Source organism: Stigmatopora argus, chromosome 23 (genome assembly GCF_051989625.1).
Source record: "Stigmatopora argus isolate UIUO_Sarg chromosome 23, RoL_Sarg_1.0, whole genome shotgun sequence".
Lineage (NCBI taxonomy): Eukaryota > Metazoa > Chordata > Actinopteri > Syngnathiformes > Syngnathidae > Stigmatopora > Stigmatopora argus.
This window is the reverse complement of record NC_135409.1, coordinates 2,282,503-2,304,645: the sequence shown is the minus strand read 5'-3', so window position 1 is coordinate 2,304,645 and position 22,143 is coordinate 2,282,503. Positions and strand designations below refer to the sequence as shown.

General features: G+C 43.6%; 2 protein-coding genes across 15 annotated transcripts in view; one reads left to right on the top strand and one right to left on the bottom strand.

Moving 5' to 3' along the window:
* LOC144069111 (uncharacterized) overlaps positions 1 to 22,143 on the bottom strand; it is a 163,081-nt gene that overhangs the window by 66,851 nt on the left and 74,087 nt on the right. For 2 of the 3 annotated variants that reach the window (XM_077594224.1, XM_077594226.1), the window contains one exon: positions 9,017 to 9,145. The gene's annotated coding sequence lies outside the window, so the exon portion shown is untranslated. Of the gene's footprint in view, positions 1 to 9,016; positions 9,146 to 16,200; positions 16,289 to 22,143 lie in introns of those variants that run through there. The other variant, XM_077594225.1, reaches the window with a different exon arrangement.
* sox5 (SRY-box transcription factor 5) overlaps positions 19,124 to 22,143 on the top strand; it is a 63,138-nt gene continuing 60,118 nt past the window's right edge. For 5 of the 12 annotated variants that reach the window (XM_077594217.1, XM_077594218.1, XM_077594215.1 and 2 more), the window contains exon 1: positions 19,125 to 19,364. In XM_077594217.1, coding sequence (XP_077450343.1) covers positions 19,288 to 19,364 — 77 coding nt within the window. In that variant the 5' untranslated portion in view covers positions 19,125 to 19,287. Of the gene's footprint in view, positions 19,365 to 20,262; positions 20,389 to 22,143 lie in introns of those variants that run through there. The other 7 variants (XM_077594209.1, XM_077594213.1, XM_077594212.1 and 4 more) reach the window with 4 other exon arrangements.

The following is a 22,143-nucleotide window of genomic DNA, read 5'->3' as shown; positions in this document are numbered from 1 at the left end:
ACCTGTATTATTGTCAAGAAAGCAATGTTTCCAATGTGAAATGAGGATATACTTGCACTGTTTGTTTCCATTTTTTTCTCCCAAAAACTAACATTGTAGTTTTTTTTTTGTTATATTGTTTGCGGTAGGCTATATTTATCTGAATACCTGTTAAGATTAGCAGGCGTGTATTTAGCTCATTGTGGGTCTCCATTTTATTGTCATTGCTGCCATGTTTTTTCTTGGTCCCCGATAAAATCAAATCGTCCTGAAAATGTCGTGCCAGCAGTTTCTCAATTTGGAATTTTAGAACCATCTTTTAACTACTCCAAGCGCGTGTCCGCGCATGCATACGAGCGCGGGTTTAAACGGCGGCCACGCGATGAATACGCGATACATTTCGACGGCTGCCCTCATTTGAGACAAATGTAATCATCTCGCCTGGCTGGCTTTTTTCTTATTATTGAAAAGTTAAGTCGCTAATCTGTGAAGTTGTTTCGCAGCTGAATTAATTCAATTATCAGCCGACGTGAGTGGCTATCCCGGGCCTGACGTCCCCGTCCGCGCCTTTTCCTCCCAGTCCGCATTTGTTTAATGTCATGCATACGTTAGTGTGCGCAAGAGTGCCGATATTAGCGTGGATTAACGTGTTTGTGACATTCGCCGCACATATTTGCGGATGCCATCGCGCGCGCGGGAAAATAAGTGGGCATGGAAGCCATGTTTTTCCAACTCCCACTGGATCAAGGCCTTTTTATAATCCACTGAGCCGACATAATTCCACCTCACTTACAATGGATTTGTCTCCGCTTTGTCTCCTCATTATTGTTCTCATTCACATGATAAGCTGCTTCATGATTCCATTAGCGTTCTGCCATAAGCAGCCATATTCCAACTTGACTGCTTTGGAGTTTTAACTTTGTAACCCCTTAATCAGTTATTGTTTTTCTGGATTAAGGACAGTGTTGGAAAACAAGTCAAATTAATCTCCATGTTAAGAGACAACAACAAACCTCATGCAATTTACTCAGCCTATTGTCTAATGAATTATATCAATGATCGAGAATTGAGTCGTGCCACTCTACTGCGGAGTCGAATGCCACTTTGACACAACTTTGAAAAAGACTGAAGGGAATAAAAGAAGACGACAGCAGAGGTCTAAGATCCTAGCAAGAAGCAAGGTGTGCGTGCGGAATTCGACATGCATATGTTGCCAAACGCAAGACGCGGTGCGAGCCGAGCGGGCTGCCACGCAGGAGGTAGACTAGTTAAGTGTAACACGTCGAGCCCTGTCAGATAATTACAGAACGTCTCCACGCTTATGTCTAATTAGGAAGCTCCGGTGGGAGTCATATGCACCGTGTTAATTAAGGCACCCAGTCTGGGACTTTCTTCACACATATAAACAGTGACAAACACTGCACTTGTGAATTTGTGTGGGATCCATTTTACAGTCCGTTCTCTATGTCTCCATTTGCAGAGATCTCCAGGGTTTGCACTACAGATTTTGAATATACCGTATATTGTCGCATATTATCTGCTTCCGCGGATAAGCCGTAGCCTTAAAATGGTTGAATTTTACAATTTCTCTCATATTAGATCCCCCCTGATTCATAATTTTCACCTCCATATTCATGTTTTTGACAGGGAGTACAAATGTGTTACTTTGAAAGGAAAATCTTAAGAAAAATCATCACACGTGGTCATTTCTGAACTGTATGAATCGAAAGGCTCGTCTGCTGGATTGCACATTCCTAAAGACTGTTGCCTGGACGTAGACAAATTAAAAAAGAAAGTAACGTGAGCAGCACAACCAGGATGTGTGTCCGTAGCGGTCTAGTTTGTCAGCCCTAGGTAAGATGGTGGTGCCCTGAGCGAGAAATGTCAGGAACAAGTAATTTAGTTTTTTCATGTTTTATGCAAGATAAGGTTTTAAAAAAAAAAAATTCATTCATAGACGTCAAAATAAATTTTGTTAACATTTTATCTGTCTATCTTTACTCTATTTTGAAATAAATGACCTTATCTGTTAGGAGTAGCCTGCTATTGTTTTTCCCTTTGCCTTTTCCCTACTCTTGTTTGTCCCTCCTACCTTGCCGTTGTGCTCGCGCAGCTGCGCGTGATTCAAAATTAGTCCCCGTTGTGTCTATTTAAACCCCATTGATTATAATGTAATTGTCGGATCGTCTGCCTAAATTCCCTTGTCATGTATCCACGTCACAAGTTCCTCGATTACCTGTGTTTTCCCTAGTCCAGTTTGGTTATGTGTTTCGTTTCCCAAGTCTTTGTTATTTTGTAAGATCCCGCCTGAGTTATTAAAGTTTTGGTTATGAGCACTATTTCTCTCGTCCTCGCCTGCTTCCCCGGGATTGGGTTCTAATTCCTCGTACCTTGCCTCGACGTCTCCCCGAAGACGTAACAGTATCGGTTGCATTGTCTTGCGTTATGGCGTGCAAGCCAAGTCTAATTTGTGCGCATATAAGACACACCCATGAGTCAGTCATCATTTTTTCGGTAGATACGATAGATCAAATCCTATATAGAAGAGGTCTCAACCCTGTGACCGTACGATCCCTGGGTGGAATTTTAACCCTGCTCTGACCTCGCAGCCACTTAACAACCGTTAAGGTCAACTTCTATTGTGTTCGCAAGCACGTGAGTTTGCATGAATGGACGGGCCATTTTACAGCAATGACGCGACCTAACTGCTGCTAATTCGTCGGCCTACTGTGAACGTCTGCTGCAATTAAGGACAACTTGTGAAGGCGTTCATGCTTGTTTTATGCTCGTTTCTCAATTTTCTCGCGCTCTTCATCTCATCAAATCAGTTTGACGGAGTGGTTCCTTCCTAATGTAAAGATAACATTATCTCGTGTTACCTGGCACTAAAAACTTTACAAGTTTTTACCTAAAGTTCAAAATAACATGTTAATACACAATTTGAATTTGAATCCTGATTTCAAGCGCTATTGTTTTTTATGACGTAATCTCCTCGGGCACAAGGGCAATGCACCCAAAATCGAGCTCTGCTAATTACAGCCATATAAATCAGCACTTGTAATTATGATAATTAGCCCGCTAACTTCCTCGCCAAAGCCGACACAAACAAAGGCGACAATATCGGATGATGCGGCACGTTAACGAGCTTGTCAACTTATCTGACACGCGCTAATTACTCTGCAGGATTCTGTTCGGGAGGCGAGGGGGAGTGCCTAGTTGGTTTTAAGTGTTGCGTCATCTCTATTGCCTCTGACCCATCGGCCTTTTATAGTGAGACCAGTGAGGTGTATTGTGTTGTAACTCAGCTCTTGCTTGATAAATGAAATTAATGGTGTGATCATATGAATGAAGTACTTTTGGATAAAAGCAATGTTTTATTTGATTAACTGGTGGAATTTATTGTTGTCTTTGCCTCTTGTCAGTGGGAGGCAGATGTTCGATCAACATTTGACATTGAAAGTGAAACTACATCCATTTTTCACACTGTTAAATACACTATGCCCAATGGCTCTATTCAGAACTTTTTACACAAGGTTCGATTGAGATAGAAACCTTTATAATACCCATGTAACGTGAGTTTAAACTGGCCTTCATGTAGTAGAGTACAAATGTAGCAATGAGGAATGTGCTTGCGATTTAGAATTAAATACTATTGTTACGTCCAAATGTGGCTCTGTAGTTCTCAAAAATAACCAACAAGGTACTCTTAGAAGAGTTACTCAGGGATAAGGAGGGGACAGTTTTAGACTGGACAAGTCAATCCCCAGAGGCAAACCTAATTAAGTACCATTTTTGTGGCCAAAGAGAAAACCGAATGGCAGAAGTCCCCCAAATGATCCACCAATACTTTCCCTAACATTCTACCCCAAGGTCCCTGGCAAAACACAATGAAGTAAATACTCTAGAGGGTTTGGGTCAAAACCAACTCAAGTCATGTGTTTAACGTCACGTTGTCAGGCAGGTACAGATCCCAGCAAGGGACAGGTACGTCAGAGAGAACGCATTCCAATCTCCGTTGTGTTCCACTATTTCACTCTTAAGTCTGTTGCTGCCAATCACAGATGCTAAAAACGTTGCTCTGTGCGTGACTACCACCTGCTGTTTACCTCTATCCTCTCCCTCCCCTCTCATCATCATCTTTCTTTCCGATAAGGTCTGCCCAATGGATTTTTTGCTGAAAATCCCCCCCCCCCCCCCCCCCCCGTTGAATCGCTCATGATTTTTGTAGAAGCTTGCTTGGACTATTGCACCAATTTTGTTTGTCTCAACTCTTTTCAGTCAGTTCAGTTCAGCTGCTTGTAGGGCATCATTATGGAGCCCGTATTTGAGTCATTTTGATTTAAGCAGCCAGACAATGGGGTGTTGATTGAAGCAACCAGAAGGCCGACAATAGGGTTCTATGGCACATAATGCGCCACCATTTTTTTCGTAGCTCCCTGCTTACAGAAAAGGGCCTCGTCTCGCCATTGTGCCTCTCACGGAGTGAGAGGGGGGAAAAATGGTGCTTGGGGAGGAGGAATATTTTCCCGTGGTATGTCATTATTTTGCAAATTTCTATTATCTCATCATGTTGTCTTCATTGTAATTGCAGCTAATTAGGAGGCTAGTTAGAAGCTCCGGCTTTGAGGCTGGTTCTGCTCCTGAAAGGAGCCCACCGATTATGGCCCCGACAAGAGAGGAAGCGGGAGAAAAGAGGAGATTAATGCTGTTACCCAGGAGACACCGGCTTCCATCTGTGGGAACAATGCAGTTTTGTTTTCGCCGGGATCCTGCACAGATCAACAGAATGGGCTCGAGCTCGGCTTGGCGACAATGCCCGATTCGGTCATTCGGTGGTTTTTGGTTGAGGGCCCCCCCCACCGGCGCCCTTTAACTCGTCCGTCCCCGCCTCACCTACCCGGTCGCTCTCCTCCGTCTTTCTGGTCACCTCTGTTTAGCGGGCCCTGACTAAAAAGCTTAGTGGCTCTCAAACTGAGTGAGAGCTCGCACACACCCCCTCGTCTGCCCTAGATCACATGAAAATGGCAAGATGCAGGGCTGGAGTTCCCAGGTTGTGGGAGGTCGTGCCCTTGTCACACAGATCTGCAAGGTTTTTAGTCCCCAATCCCTTAGTGAGCTCCAAGGCACTTAATGAAATAATATACTCTGTCGCTCTTGCTTCTTCTCTTCGTGTTGTAAACACCACCCCCATCACATGGAGGCAGGAAGGCCCCTTTTCCGAGCGCAGGGCCCCGGGGACTCTGGATTCTTTTTTCTTTTTTAGTAACGAGTAGAGAGTGCCCAGTTTAGTAGTACAGTACAAACAGAGAGCGCTCAAGCAGGGCCCAGAGAAAATGAAAGGCCTTTGTCCGCCTTTGTCAGGACACGGAGAAAGCGGGAGAGCGAGCGCCCCTGGATCAAAAGAGACAAAAGAGAAAGAGATATGGAGAGGAAGGAGACAGCGAGATGCTGGATCACATGGCCTCCGAGCATTATGATCCAGAGTGAGGAGCATCTCTCCATCTGGCCAGAAACGAGAGAGTGAAACAGACAAGGAGAGAAAGAGAGAGAGAATATGAGCGAAAGTATTGAGTAAGTGCCAGCGACATCTGCTCCCGTGGGCACAACAATATAACTCCTTCTAGATCAGCCTCACATAAATGCGGTCACTTTCAATGGCAATGATAGATGATTTCTTCTTCGGTGAGCTCTAAAGATTCTGCGTTTTCTGGATTACGTACACACAACCACATTGAGACCAACGCTACTCTCGTTCGAAACCACATATAATGACTACTGATGTTCACAGACGTTAGGCTGTATCTAACACTGTTTTATTAAAGCTCAACATTAGCGGATAGCCCAAGTGGAGACTCTAGTCCTGTTCAATATGGAATAGACAGGATTTTTCATCAAAAGTCCACTATAACGAGTTTTTATACACTAATGAAATGATGATGTTTTCTTCAGATTAAGTACTATGAAATGACATTTTTTTTTTGCAACATTTTTTTTGCAAAACTCCTGTGCCTCTAACCCAGGGTTGGGCAAACTTTTCGGCCCGGGGGCCACATTGACTTTAAAAATTTGACAGGCGGGCCGGGTCAGCACAAGATATGATACATATAAAAGACTGCATCCGTTAACAGTACATATGAAACATAAACAGAAAAAAATGACTAAAGTATGAACATACTCATCACTCATCTGGGATTTATGGGGTGCTTTCTTGGTTTTCATCAGACTAAAGGTCTGTTCACACAAATAATACGCCAAATAACACCAGAATCCTCTGTGCCATCTTCTGGATGTTTGGAAGTTTTGGCTGCACTTAATGAAGCCTAAAAAAAAGAGACTTTCAGGGAGTTGAACTTGTCACATTGGAGATCAATCAGTTCCAACTGCAACTCCTGTGGAACCGTTTCCGGGTCTTGTGAGAAAGGACATTGGAATGGATAACTTTATTCATCCCGTGTTCGGGAAATTTCATTGTGACAGTAGCAAGAAAAGGCATAGTTATAAGTTAGACAGTAGAGTCAAAGGCCGCAGAACAACAAAGCAAAAGCAAAAAGCACAAAGTACAAAGCAAATCAAAGTCAATGGGATCATTAAGAATCACCAAATCATTAAGACAAAAGCAGCAAAAACACAAAACGAGCTACGAGTTTCGGTAGCAAAAACGGATAGACTCAAAAAGACGTAAAGTTGGACAAAAACTGGAACCACACACAGGAAGTCTTCCACAAGATGGGGAACTTCTGCAGACTGTGACCGAGGTAGAGAATATGCAGAGTCACTCTTCCAAGTTTATCCGCACAGTTCCTCAGTAGTCTGGAGCTGAAGACAACAGCAGCAGAGCAGGACTCCGCTTCCGGCCTGGTAAGCGCCGACAGCTCTTCCATCTTATCCCATAATGGAATGGTTGGTCAGAAGCAATGTTCCCTCTAAGCTGTGCGCGCGCAATTGCGCACTACTCTCGTCTTCTCTGCGCAGCAGCAATCATATGGCGCGCAGTAAATAAAATCCCTTTTTTTTACTCCTTTCCCCATGATGGCGCCGTTTAAGCGGCAGCCAGTGGCAGTAGCACTGTCCACTCTTATGTTTTTCGTGTTTTACAGCATGTTTTACATGAAAAATTAGAGGGAACATTGACATGCACCTGCTTGTGGCAGGTGTGATACTGGTGTGCCCATAGCGAGCAATGATGATGTCATGACCGGATGATTCGCCTAAAGACGTTTTGCCGACGGACGTTTGACAGACAGACAGGTCGCCGAATGAACGTTCGTTCAAACAGCGTTTAATGATTAAATACAAATACTAGAATTTGAGAGCATTTTGAGCCGTTTGGCGAATGGACGTATATAGACGTTTTTTTGCCTCCATCGCGACATCATCGCGACATTTTACTGAGGAATTCACTTCCCTGGGCTCGGTTCTAATGTCCAAAGAGCTCCAGTATTTGTATTTAATCATTAAACGCTGATTTAGGCTGGATTTGACCGAATTTGAGAGCATTTTGAGCCGTTTGGCGAATGGACGTATATAGACTTTTTTTTCCTCCATCGCGACATCATCGCAACATTTTACCGAGGAATTCACTTCCCTGGGCTCGGTTCTAATGTCCAAAGAGCTCCAGTATTTGTATTTAATCATCAAATGCTGTTTAGGATGGATTTGACCCGATTGCTGTCATTTTACGGCTCGGTTCTGCTACATCTGCCCGCCCAAGAGTGCTTATTCCCGGGCTGCCATGCCCGCCCAAGAGTGCTTATTTCCGGGCTGCCATTGATGGTAGACTAACATAGATTTTTACTATAATTTGGACAACGCCGGCGGCGGGCCGGATTAAAAATCCTAACGGGCCGTATATGGCCGAGGTTGAAAAACTTGAACGCACACGATCCCGGGGCGGGGCGAGCGCGCGAATCCCGTTTCGGCGAAACCTCCGTTCGGCCGAACGTCCATTCGGCGACCTGCCCGTCTGTCAAACGTCCGTCGGCGAAACGTCTTTAGGCAAATCATCCGAGTACCAATGATGTCGCTCACACTGGTACTCAGTGCGCTCAGGGAGGTTGTCTTTCTGCCCAGACCAACGAAAAATTAGAGGGAACATTGGTCAGAAGCGTTGCTTCTTCTCCCGGCACTTTTGTCCAGCTCCGAATTTCCAGCGGGATTGAGGTGTTGCTCCTTCTGCTGCGTATTGTAACAGCTAGTCCCATGTGTGTGACAGCGTAGGCATGGCTGATGTTCCAAAAAAGAAGTGGCAGAAAGAAGCCAGGCTAACAGATCAAAGAAAGTTGTAAAAACATGAAAGTAAAAAGTATAAAGTACAAAGTAAAGTAAAAAGGAATGTATTAAGAAACATTAAAATGTAATTAAAAAAAGATAGAAGGGCTGTAAAACATGAAAAACAAATAAGAGTGGACAGAGCTACTGCCACTGGCTTCCGCGTGACGGCGCCATCTTGGAGAAAAAAAATTATAATAATTTGGACAACGCCGGCGGGCCGGATTAAAAGGCCTAACGGGCCATATATGAACCGCAGGCCGTAGTTTGCCCATATCTGGGATAGACGGTGCAATCTAGGGTGTACACTACGACTTGCCCAAAAAGTCCAACTCAGAAACTTTACTAAAGGGACCAACCAACAGTCCTTAGATCAATCCTTTGTTTTCCCAAAGGGCATTAAATTAATTAAGTCATTTTGCCCTTGTCGTCCCCTTTTTTTCGGGGGAGATTCCCAAACCCATGTTCCATAAATAAATTAAAAGCAAGGCTATGTTCGCCTTCATGTCGGGGTTTCCCATTTGTTTGTTTGAGATTTCATTTTCAGTAATGTCACACTCTGTTAATCACATGGTTTCCTGACAACACTGTATTGTTCCAAACAACTAAGAAGCTCAGCCTCTCATTTTGGACGCAAACCCTACCATCACCAGCTTGTTAATGAACCGGTTTACCATACCATAATCTGAAAGTTAAATAAAAACTACAAATGTGACGCTAACGAAAGATTCCACAGAAGAAACCAAAGAAAAAAAACTCTACTACATACCTTTTGTACTTAAATGATTCCTTGGCAAAAGACAGGCTTCTTATTGGCAAATGGATGGTTGAATTGGAAAAGGCCCCTTTTTGTTCCAACTGGCATTTGAAAAGTTGGAAACGAGCAGTTGTGGTGTACCTGCATGTAAAGTAAAAAAAAACAACAACCACACTTTAATCAAAATGCTGGAGATCTTAACAGATTGTGATCGAGCTAGACAAGGTAATCTGTGTTGTTCAGGGACTGCGGCGTGGCCCCTGGTGGTGACATTCATCTCAATGAGGGAAAAATCCACCCGCTTTGCATTCAGTCAAAAGTGGAGGGCGAAAATCTTCCCTCCTAATTTTACATGTCATCTCCCTCCAAAACGCTTCAAAGCAAAATGCCTTGCCAAAGATTTCCTCCCGCCCCTCCTTCCTTTTGCCGCTTGCTGTTTCTCGCTCCCGAGTCGCCGTCGTTGGCGCGCCAGGAAATCGCTTTTAAACAGGAGCGCGCGACGTCGCAAAGAAGGCTTGAGAGTTTTACTCTCAGATGTCACTCCAATTGCGCACATCTGCGACGTGCCGTGCATCTGCTCCGAGCGCCGAGAGAACCGAAGAGAGACAACATCCTCATTATCGCGGGCAATGAGCGAGCCGGGCTCCCTGACAGCGCTTTTATTACAATTGCTCACTTAGGTTTTGGCGTGCTGCATTGCCGCCAATCAGCTTGGTATCGCTGACAACAGTAGGACATTGTTTAAACAGCCATTTTAAGTTCTGCATTTGGTCAATCTTGTGCGATTGTCAAGCCGCGTTCAGAACGGCAGCGTTTTGTCGCTCACGCTACGCCCGCTGCCAAATGCCGTTTTGTTTCCTGACCAACCTTTACGTCGCTAACAGTTGACTGGAAACAAAGTCCGGTTCACGCGACAAAAATTCAACGACTTTGACCGTGTAATTATATATAATGATTTGAATTCTGACTTAATTGTACAACTGAAACCTCATAAAATTAGGCCTTTTCTCATGATTTTACAATGTATGGCTTCATTTTTGTACTTTTATCTCAAGATTTATCAAATGTTTCCTTTTTTAGACTTTTGTTGACCGATTGTTTAGGAATGGTCTGGGCCAAGCAAGTGAAGTCACGCGGGTGATTAAACAAATTAGATTGGCCGCTTCCATGGCATCGCTGAAATCTGTCGTGGAAAGATTAACTATCTTCTGCGCATTGCAAAAATTCTGACATAGCGGCATATCCTCTTAAATTGATGACACCGCGCCACTTGGCATTCAATCTTTCTGCTCTTTCAGTTTACACGGAAACTAAATTAACCAAACTCATGAATCAGCTGGGTCAGTCTTAACTCAATTTGTTGAATACGATCGACTGATGAACCAGCAATAAGTGGTCAATGTGGTCGCTACTGTATAATGGGATCTATCTCGAAGAAACAATGATTTTTTTTTACATTTGCTGCTGGTCATCGAACCTTCTGACTCAATGCTATTATTCCTTAGAGTTTATATGTCAGAATTTCCAGTAAAAGTCACTTTTAAAACACCGGATTAACTCTTCACCTTTGTTTTGATGACTCCCAAAAGTAGAACGCCGCTTCCATTATGTCTACATCGGGAATTATTTCAAAGCAACAGGCACCGCGAGGACTATGAATGGTTTGTCATAAAAGAAGGAGGTGTGCCATCCCTGGCCAGATGACTTGTATTTAGTCTGTTTTTGTACCATTAGCAGGCAGGGGCCAGCAGGAGTGAGGCTGGTCACCATGTTTAATAGCCCCAGAATGGACTGTGGACATGGTAATAGACTGATAACAAAGAGAGGCCAGGTTACGGCCGGGGAAATGGGAGGTAGAGAGTGGGAAACCAGAGAAAACAAGGTAAATGTGCTATTTTTAGCACTACTATTGATAGATTTTAGATGCTAAGGAGTATGGAACACTTTCACCTCAAACAAAGTAGGTTGATTTCACTAGTTTCTCCCTCATTACTAGGTACAATTTCTTATGCATACCAGACAAACAGAAGCTCCAGCAAATTAGGCATCACCTTATTGCCTTTAAGAAGAAAATGCATGCATCAAGAAAGAGGTTTTTTTTAATGATACATGATTCAAATGTTTTTATGTAAATATTGTTCTAATTACATGACAAGTGAGCGAAGTGAGTCCCCCGGTAGGCAATTCATAAGATTAGGAAAAAGACAGAGAACATTCCAAACTTCTGGCCTGGCTAAATGATGAGATTGTGTGTGTGTGTGTGTGAGTGGGGGGGGGGGTGCATGTGTGTGTGTGTGTGCGTGTGTGTGTCCATGGTCTAATGACGGTGTTGTCTGTAGAGAGTGCAACACAGAAGGGAATTAGTCGTCATTGCATATCAAAGGCTGAGCCATTAGGGACTCATGGTAGGGTCTTCCTAATGAGAGACGGGGTACCGGTGTCTGCTTTGCTTGCTTAGGACACGTTCTAATCACACTTGGACACCTTCACAATCCGCTTTGCGCGTAACTGGGCTTTTCCCCCACTGAAAAGGTGAGCCCCAATTGCCATACTCATGTGTCAAAAGAGCACCGGTGTCGACGAAATTAGAGTCGCTGCCAGAACCCTCTGGCAGGCCTCGCCGAGCCTCTCGCTGTGTCGCGGCATGGGCAGAGGTGCCAGCAAGAATCCTGCGGGTTTTGTGTGACACACCGGATTCGCGCCAGCGCCCGCTTGCCCGCACACGGCGCACAATGAACACCCACCTCCACATTCTTCACCTCCCGCACCAATTATGACTCGATACGCGCGTTTGTGCAGTGGCAGGGACCGATTGGCGATGCCCTCTGTGCCATCTGCACAGACACCCCCCCTTCCGACTCCCACTCTTCCCACTCATAGCAAGGGTGGGCTTAACCATCTGTGTGCCAGTGTGTTCCCACAGTGAGGGAAATAAAAGGAGGGGGTTCTTTTGGACGGGAGGAACAAAATGCACAAGGAGAACAAATAGACGTGCACTTGACGTTAATAAATGATAGAGTTACAATCCATTTTGACTGCAAATGATAATCGCCAAGCCCTCCGTGCCATCAATGGCAGCGTATGAGTTAAAATGTTTCTGCGCTGTCACACTCTAGTCTCTTCTATCATATCTGTCAACCTCGGCCAATTGCTCCCCTTAACAATGATTGCAATTCCCCTTATAAAGCGATAAAAACATATTTACTCACATACGGCACACGTAAAAGTCTAGAAAAAATTCAAAAGTGGACGGCTTTCTGACACGCTATATTTGTATATAGTGAAAAGGCGGAGGGGTGAAAGGGGAATGCGCATTAATCTCATGCTTAAAGCATGACAATACTATTAGCAGTCGACGATGACGTTTTCATCTGCTACCAGTGACTGAGACGATCCGGATTAGATCTGAAATGGGTAAAACGAGATCAGGTTTACAAATAAACTACTTTAAAAAATCCCATACAAAAGTTGTTATGCGGCATACACAATTTGAAATGATAAAAAAAATCGTATAAAATACGGGAAAAACGTATAAGTTGACAGGTATGTCCTATCATTCCCTCGTCTAGAACCATCAAAAACATGGTTAGTCAATGAGTTAAAATAAACTCATACTGAACACCCGAGAACTGCCAGACAGGTCACCTCAACGAGATTTCTACTTTTCAGAATGGATGGCAATGCTCAACATACTTGATTTTTTCCCCCCCATCATAAACATATGTTTCGGCATCCTCCTTTTGTTCACAAATGCTTCTAAATTACACATGAAAGCTGTAAAAAAACTACCTGGATCCGAAGAGAAATTAAACAGCCAATTATTGATTCAAATGTGGATAATTAGATACAGATAAAACATCCGACATCCAAAGAATGACAATCCATTCATCATTGGAATGTGGAATCCCTTCCCTGCTGTGTCCAAGCAACTCGATGAATTTACATTATCAAACATTCTTTCTCGGGTCCTCCACTCAATACCATTTGTCAGATTTCATGCCTTTCAGGCGGAAACACTTGGCACAACTTTTTACTCGGACCAAACGTACACCTCATCTAAATAATACCCAATTATGCCCAATTATTTCAACATTCAAAGTAATCCGCATCGGTGCAATTCCCCCACGGAAAATGACGGATGGAATATAACTTGGTCGTGTGCCGCACGGTGTACCTGCAGTGATGTTTAATGGTCTGCAGTCCAAGTAGGAGGCCACAAAAGCATCTCAAAAGAATATGCCCCAACCACTATGTTGGAATACAGTCTGATGTAAATGTCCATGTAAATATTGCCACATCATGAGGGTATGTTGACTTATGTTTGGGTAATGATGGCGAGTGGGTGTAGACTGCATGCTGCTTATCGTGGGCAGATGGATTGTGTGATGTTTCAATGTTTGGGGAAGGTAAGACTTCTGTGTGTTTACAGTTCTTAAAATCTTGCTTTCGCAACTTGTATTTAATCGTCTTTCTTTCAGAATTCTTATTCATTTAAACCAACATGTGAGCGCGCGTATTGTTCCCTATCCAAGCTTGTGATGAAGGAAAGAGGTACTCTTGCGTGTATGCGATAAGATTAGATTTCCTTCCATCTGTGACACAGACAAAATGGAAGTGGATTATTTAGTTTAAAAAAAAAATGACAGAATTAAATTAAAACTAGTAGGCGTTATTGTTAAGCGTGGAACAGTGGGGGCTTAAATGCATTGGCTCAGCATAGCCCCCAGGCAGTGGATAGCACAATCTCCTCTCTCTTGTTCTCACCAATAGTCTTAAAACATATAAACAGCCTTCCAGGACCACAAAGCCTGTGAAGAAAATCAGCAAAAGATTTCCCTCCTCACTCCAGATTCTTTTGCGTCTGTTTCCTCACGCGTTGCCCTATTCCCTGAGAGCACAGTACACACAGGCGGGGGGTTGGGGTGGGACTGCCAGGGCGCATCAATCTAGGGTTGAGCTTGCGCCTTGACGTGGTGAGACACAAAGTGCGGAGATTTGGTGCATAAACATGTGTGCTTTAAAAAAAAAATTGATAAAGAAAGAAAACGGCTGCTGCAAAAGCAAGGAGGGATGGGGGGGAACGCAGCCAAATCCCCCCATTCAGCCCGAGTCTGAAAGAGGCAACATCTTGACAGCTTTGAGATGTGTGCGTGGTGGGGGAGTAGATGGAGGAAATTGGATAAGTAGAAATAATCAGCGAAACAAAGCTTTGCAACTATAGAAGTACTATATATTCTAATTGGGTTGGTGATCATCCACTGCCTGCAACGTACAGCAAAACCTGTAATAATTGGTGGACCCATTGTGGAGGGTCGGAAATTCAGAGCCTGCTACTTTTCCATTTGATGCAATACTAACTAGATGAGGTACACCCTGGATTGGTCACCCATTAATCACAAATTAGATCTTGAAAAATGAACATTGACACTCACAGCCAACCATACTAAGCCTCTTCAAGGCCTCACAGATACAGCATGTACAAAATTAGTAATAATGAAGTCAGCACTCACAGAAATCGCAGAATATCCTCGTAAGTGTACACTTATTCAGTCTGTTGTTCTCTATTTTATTTTAATTTTAAATTTGCTTTCAAGATGACATGTATGTTTTTGGTGTTGGATTTTATCAAATAAATTTCACCCAAAAATGCGATTTATACTCCAGTGTGACTTATATGTGTTATTTTTCCTTCTTAGTTATGCATTTTTTGGCTGGTGCGACTTATACTCAGGTGCGACTTATAGTCAAAAAATACTGGACTTTACCATCTATCTTTCGAGGCGGACTCTATTCATTAACCTCACTGCGACAAAGACTCCCTATCAGTCCCTTCTTGCATTGTTTTCTCCAACCGTACATTACCAACAAATGACACCAGAAGCAGCCTAATTAACTCTCTTGATGTTTTCAAGGAGAGGAGAGAGCGGCAAGAAAAGCAAACAAACAAAATAACGACCACAAATCTAATCCAGCCTATTAGTAAAGAGTTAAGATTCGCACAAAGCATGCAGATTAATTAATTTCCCGCATAAATAATTGTTAGACCGCTTGCTGTATAATACTTGTCCATGAAACACCAGAGTTGTGTAACTCTGAGATGGGGAAAAATAAACTTAAACTTACATACAAAATTCGATTTCTTAGTGAGCTTGCCAATAGAAATTTTGGCAGAAAAAGCAGCATTAGTTTCATCTTCTGAGCTGTCTGTCCATCCATTCACATGTGTGGTAGATTAGTGGACTCAGGAGATGATGAGCACACAAGATCTACATCTAAGTTGGTGAAAGTGTGGATGAGAGTGTCCGGAGACCCCCGTGCCGGTATTAAGCAGGCACTGGCGTCCAGAGATAGCGTCTCTATCTTAATAGCACCGCTTTCCCGCCACTCATGCCTTTAGATGAGGCTCTCAGCTCGGGTATGTCTATCCGCGATAAACTTAGTTCACACAGAAGGTAACGTCCCCCCACAACCCCCCCACGCCAACCTCTGCTCACTCTTCTACCTCGGAGAGAGGCGCAACGAGGTATTGATATAGCGGCTCTGGCTGGGATGGAGATAGGGACTTGGACCACAGGCTTGCACACTTGCAATTGTTGCATATTTGTCAAATATTGTGCAGTTTATCATCAGGCTGAGTGAGCTTGTGAGCACTTGCGTGTCTTATTCCTATCCCACATCATATTTGAGCTACTTGCATGTCAACAATAAATACTCAAATGAGATACCTTATTAAGCTCTAGTTAGTGGGAGGGTGTCACTAGGACAGAGGAAAATAGCTTTTGTTTCCTTGTGAGTTGGTCAAAATTGACTCTAAATGCCGTAGGAATTATTGAAACAATTACGCATAACTTTAAATGTTGGATAAGCAATTCGTACAGAAAAAAGATTGCCTCAAAGTAATCCAAATGAGTAAAATTATGATGTTTCATTCAGGAAGACGTGTGCTACTATGCCTCATGTGAAACTTCACTTTATAATACTCAATTCATAATAATGGGTGTTTGTGGGATTGTGGACATGTGACTACTACACTTGTGTTAGAGGGTCTTTAAGGTTTGTTTACAGTACTTCTCCCTATACCCCAGCTCACACTCGGACCCTAATGCAATACAGCTGTTAGGGTCCCCGTCATAGGGGCGTCTTATCAATGCTTTCATTGTAATGGACTGTGCGTGTGTGTGCTTTGTGTGTGTAATTACGTTTTTTTCCTCCAGGACAGTCAAGTCAAGCAGATTCACAGCACCTTTTGTCTTTCTCATGTCACTTTTTTGCGTAGCGTTGTCACTGAGAAAGCAAACACAAAAGTTCAAATGAACTGAGAGGCTCTTTTTGTTTCCTTTGTGGCCACTTTTGTTGTCTTCGTTTTCACAGTAAGATACTCTTTGTTTGCATTAGCGAGAAACACCTTAAACGTGTTGCGACACACCTGGCAGGCACAAAAAATGGTTGTCGTGACAAAGAAATGTGGTGTTTTGTTGTTTTTGCTAGTCAATTCAATTGGGTCGCAAGTTCTTTGTGTAGTAGATGTTAACTTTAATGTGTAAACATGCTTAAGAATGCCCAACACTAAAACTGAAAAATATCATTAATTCACCGTTGATTCATAACTGCCGTTATGCATAAATGGAGTTATCGTTTGCTTTAGTTTATTTTTGCAGGATCAAGGACATGCCGTTCCCAATCAATTCCATTTAGTCTTGGAATTGTGATTGAATTATTCAGCTACACAGTGCATTCTTCCTATTTGACCATGAATCACATTAGGTAACTAGAAAATTGAGAGTAACCGAATACTTGACTTTGGCATTTCCATATTTGTGTGAGGAGCGAAAAGCGTCAGGCAGTTGGGACTATTTTTATGTTGCTTAGTAATATTTATCTTGACGACACTTTGAATTAGCGACGGATCGACTTTTAAAATTTCGTCAATATCAAGACATACTATACAAAATATGCTGCTGGTTTTACATCTTTAGAACGTGAAAGCTTACTCTCTTTTTCATTACACGTGTTCTGTTCATGTATATATAATGTACATTTACAGTGAATAAGCAGAGTGACAGTCTGGCTTCCAGCCCTCCAATCCTCCCATTTCTTTGTGTGTGTGTTTAAGTATTACAGAAGTGGCAGTCTGTCAACTTTGCTTTCCTCTCCCCTCGCTGTAACAATGGCTGGATTGGCCGTATGTGTGACACGCAGACCACACACAACTAATAGTGAGTGACAGCACAAAGGGCTAAAAGCAGCGCGCAGCCCTGACACATTACATGTACAGCATGCACACCTGAGGACACAATGGGTGTGCGTTTGACTGGCGAAGGTTGAGCATTCGCCGTGTGCGCGCGTTCATGCATGAGAGCCCTGGCATATGTTTTGTTAAAAGTGTTCAGCTGGCTGCTTGTAACCAAAATTAAATGTGCGCGGCAGAATCAATAGGCTCATTCTGGAGGTATCAAAACGAAAAAGCATAAGGACGGAGGCAGAGTACTTATATTTCAAAGTCATGTTTACGCTTCAGCGGAAAATGTACGGCCTATTCAATACTATTCATAAATATGACCATGAACATGGATAGAGGATGTTCAAGCCCATATGTCAATGAAAAAATTTCCATTAGAAAAAAATAAATAAATAAATCATACTAATGTCAAGATTATATCAATAGTTACATTCACATACTTGAAGAATTCCAGGGAATACAAGTTGTTATAGCAGAAATGCATGACACACTGCTCCATAACACAAGGAAAAATAATGACTAATAATGAATGATTCATTAATCGTTGCTTACCCCATTTCTTTTTAATTCTAACAATTCTAATAAGCATTTTAAAGAAAATTGAAGACCCTGCAGTTAGTTTAGTATGAGACTACATCAGAACAAAACTCATGGAACTCAACTCTTATTGCTGGAGAGAATGTAAACAGGAAGACCCTTTCTCCGAATAGGCCATGATAAGCACAAATAAACATCACTGATATCTTAAATAATAATCCGAGCCATCGAGACATTATTCTCATTCCCTGCAATGACGTCCAAACAAAACAGGACAGCAAATATTTAGCTGGTGCTAACTGCATACTTGTTAAACCAAAAGAGTGGCCTGTTAAGGCAATGATCCTATCTGTTGAGCTGTACACTGCAGTTATGTCGCCATAATTATTTTTGGGACCTTATCATAACACCTTGCATTTAGCCATTGATGCTATCGGTAACATGTTCTTGCCATATTGCGCACAAGTAGTATTACAGGACACATAGAGCCAATTTAGTTCACAATGGAGGGACAAAGTCTCCTGGTACATGACGATCTCGTTATTTTGTCTGACTGTTCCGGTTGATATCGCGTACCAACATTGCAGTACTCTGTCACTACTTGACCAACATCTCTAACTCGACATTTGAGGAACCCAACTAGTAAATGGCGACTTGTAACTATCCAGTTTGAAGTCAGGCTCCCTGTCGCAAGAAAACGGTGATTAGGAGACCCCGTAATCGGACATTGGAAGAAAATGAGTGTTAGAAGGTGCGGTTATCGCAATTAAGCTGGCCAGCAGCACCCGCCAACCAGGGCCCCCTCGCGCAAAATCTCTCGCTCTTCAGAGTTCCGTCGCTGTCATCTGTGGTTGTATGGTTTCCTCTCTATTTGTATCCTTTAATAGTCGCCTACGCGGCAGATTGAAATCTCTCAGAGAAAGTGACAGGAAGCGAATGCGTGCCATTGACCTTACTTTTAAATCTAACCCCAGTCAATGACGGTAAGGGGCTTTTCTGGGCCCCAATTACAGACCGTCTGCTCGTCCCAGTTGTCGCCACGATTTGTTTGGTGAGTGTGTGGCAATCAAGTGTGAGAACGGCGTGTGAGTAACTGACGAGCCCTCCGGTCAAAAGGGACCCTCCCCTCACACGCCCCTCCGTGCTCAGCGGACGAGATCGAGCCCGGCTCTACTGCTGGCCCTTTAAGAGCAGGATCTCGCAGCCTACAGCCAGGGGAGGAGAAGAGGAGGGACAGAGGCAGAGAAACAGAGAGAGAGAGAGAGAGAGAGAGGGAGAGAGAGAGAGAGAGAGAGAGAGAGAGAGAGAGAGAGAGAGAGAGAGAGAGAGAGAGAGGGAGGGTGTGAGTCTGAAAGTGTGTGAGAAGAGAGAGAGAGGAACACACACACATGCACACACGGTCATCGGCAGAGAGTGTGTGTGAAGGATCACTCCTATCCCGTCTTGTTTTGAGGGGAGACCTACCCAAGCAACCTCCGTCCAGCTGAGCATCTTGTGGGACTGTTTTATGTTGTTGTTGTTGAGAGAGACGGAACCTTACTCCAGCATGCTCACTGAGCCTGAGCTACCTCAGGAGTGTAACAGGTACGTGCGGACCCCTTGGCGCGCCTACACTTCCGCGCCGATAAGTGAGTGGCGGGGACAGAGATAGGAATGCCGCGTTGAGACAAAGGGGAAAAAGTAGTAATCGGTGGTGGCAGTGTGCTTTCAAATGAAGCATTCAGTTGGCTTTTCCTTTTCTGTGTGTAAAATCAACTAGGATATCAGTGCGTGTGTGTCAGTCCTCATCGTCTCGCCTCCACTTTCATCACTTTATTTACATCTCACTTCCCTTCTTACATCCGCGTGCATGGCACGGCCTTTCTTGTAAAAGCTCATCACAAACTGCAATCTTCCAATTTGTTCAAATACGTCAACTCTCCTTCCCCCAAAAATGGTTGGTTTATTTTTCACTTAATCCCACTAGGTGATCCCATTGTTTTCCCTCCTGAATATACAAATGTCGCTCTTGATGTTTCAAGGTGTGACCCCTTTAGCGTTGCCCTTTTGCCACACTGTCAACACAAGTAACGCCTGCTGGCTACCGCCAGATTTTGTTATATTATAATACCCTACTTTTTAATACACACAACTCCCTCATTCTCTTCTCTTTGACTTTTATGGCGTGACAATGCCACTCTCTGTTTTGCCTCGCGAAACTCCTCTTTTAGTTTCGAGGGAGGACCTCCTGTTTAAAAAGCGTATTTATACGACGGTAATAAACCAAAAACAAAAATGGGCTCAATCATAATCAAGGTACGGGGGGAAAGAAAAATTACAACAGCCAGGGAAGGAATTACAAATTTAAAGGATTAAAAGCAGGAAAGGAGAATGTATAGAGATAAATGTGGGGATTACAATGATTTAAGTGTGGAGCACTTAAAACTCTATTCTTTCCAGTAATGCACTCCATCATTGCGCACCCGTGTGTGTCTGTGTGTGTGTGTGTTCGAATGCAAAAGAGTGAGCATGGGGGTATCTCCCACCGCGTGTGTGTACTTGGAGTGCCACAGTCGGGAATGGATTGTGCACGGGCCAGCCTCACGATGTTCCCGCTTCCTGCGTCTTTGTAAGTGGCTTCGTTTTCTCGCACTTCCGTTTCTTTCACTTATTCTCAACGCTTGTCTTCTGTTCTTTTGGTATTCTCTTTTGTCTTGTCTTTTACGAATCAAATTAGCAAGTGGCAGTTTTGCTTCCATGTGAGTGTTAGGGGTAACTCAGGACTTCCTTGGAAATTTTCTGTCATTTACTAAGGAACTTTTAAGGAGTCTTCTCAGAAAAGTAAACAAAAGTGAACCAGTGGGGTTACATTGACATATTGCCCCTTGATGGACAGAAGAAAAGCTAGAAAAGTGGGGGTGACTGTCAGGGAAAAGGGAAAATGTCTTAAATAGTTGGGGGTGGATGGAAAGAGGAAGGAGGAGAGGAAGAGGTCTCACTCTGTTGCTTCTTCGATGTGGCGTTAAGGCTTGGTTTTCACACCCCTCCATTTGGGTCCGACGTTTATTACGTTTAAAGTGGGGGTGGGTGAGTCAACACTGATGCAAAACTACCCCAAATGTATTTTGGACAATATTTCCCTGCGCAATTGAAGAGATTCATGTAAAATGTTCTCCCTTGGAGATTAAAGTGGTGTGAGTATGTAATTGAGTACTTGAGTCCGTGCTCTGCACTCTAATGCACAATTCGGCCTCTCTTCTCCTTTGGCCCTGTACCGGCCTCTCTCTTTCTCACTCTCTCTCTTTCACACAAACCAACTTGGACTGGAGGCCATTGTCTGGGCCATATTGTCCGTCCCCGGAGAGTCTTGATAACCGTGTCTCCGTCCGTGAGGGAGGTGGGGGTGCCTAAAAAAAATAAAAATAAATACCAGTGGCAAAAGCTAACCCCTCCACCCTTTCGGAACTCACCAAGCAGGGTGAAGTCAGCTGACTGTATGGGGATGAAAAGAGGGGCCATTTGGGGTTTTGTTGTGTGTGGGTGTGAAGGGTGAGTCGCATTTATGCTGGGAATTTTAGAAGACCAATAATTACACTTTAAACTTATAACAGCAAAATGGTGCCCGTTAATGTTAGGTCATATCACTTCCTCGGAGAACTATATCCTAAACAACATAAGTTTACCAACCTCTCCATTTACGCCAAATCATCTTTAGTATCACATAAAAACTGTATAAACAAATCCACCAACTATTGGTCGCAGGCCAGGCAAAGCGTTGAAAAAAAACAGCGTGACTTATAGGCTGAAATATACGGTGTATATTCCAATGCCCTCCACTGGTTTTCCACTTTTCCCGACCAATAGACACACGGTCCCTCCAGCCCACAATAGGAGGCAGTGTTTGAGGTTCCGAGGTCCCTCCCAGCTTGACAATGAAGCCTCTGTCTTTCCAGGTAGTGTGAGGGAGACAGAGAGAGAGTCAAAGAAAGAAAGAAAAGAGAGAGAGAGAGAGAAGGGAGTTGAAAAATAGTGAGAGACAAACGAAACAGACCAGCTGTGTGTGTGCGTGGTTACACGGGGGTCGGCTGACAGCGAGACAAATGTCGCGACTCCTTCATGGATTGCTTAACAAACAGCAGAGCCGGCGTAACAATGGAAAAAAGTCGCTAGCTCGCTCAATAAACAGCGCGCCGCCGCGTCCCGTCGCCCCCACTCGCAAACGTCAAAACGAGAAGGGGAATGCATGCCTTCCACCGGATGCACTTTTCCCTTTCTCCGTCTGTCTCCTCTCAAACAAGCCCTCCACCCCTCCCCTTCATTGTCTTCCAGCTTTGCTTCATCCCTCGATATTTTCCCACGCGCTGTCTGGCCTTTAAAGTGATGC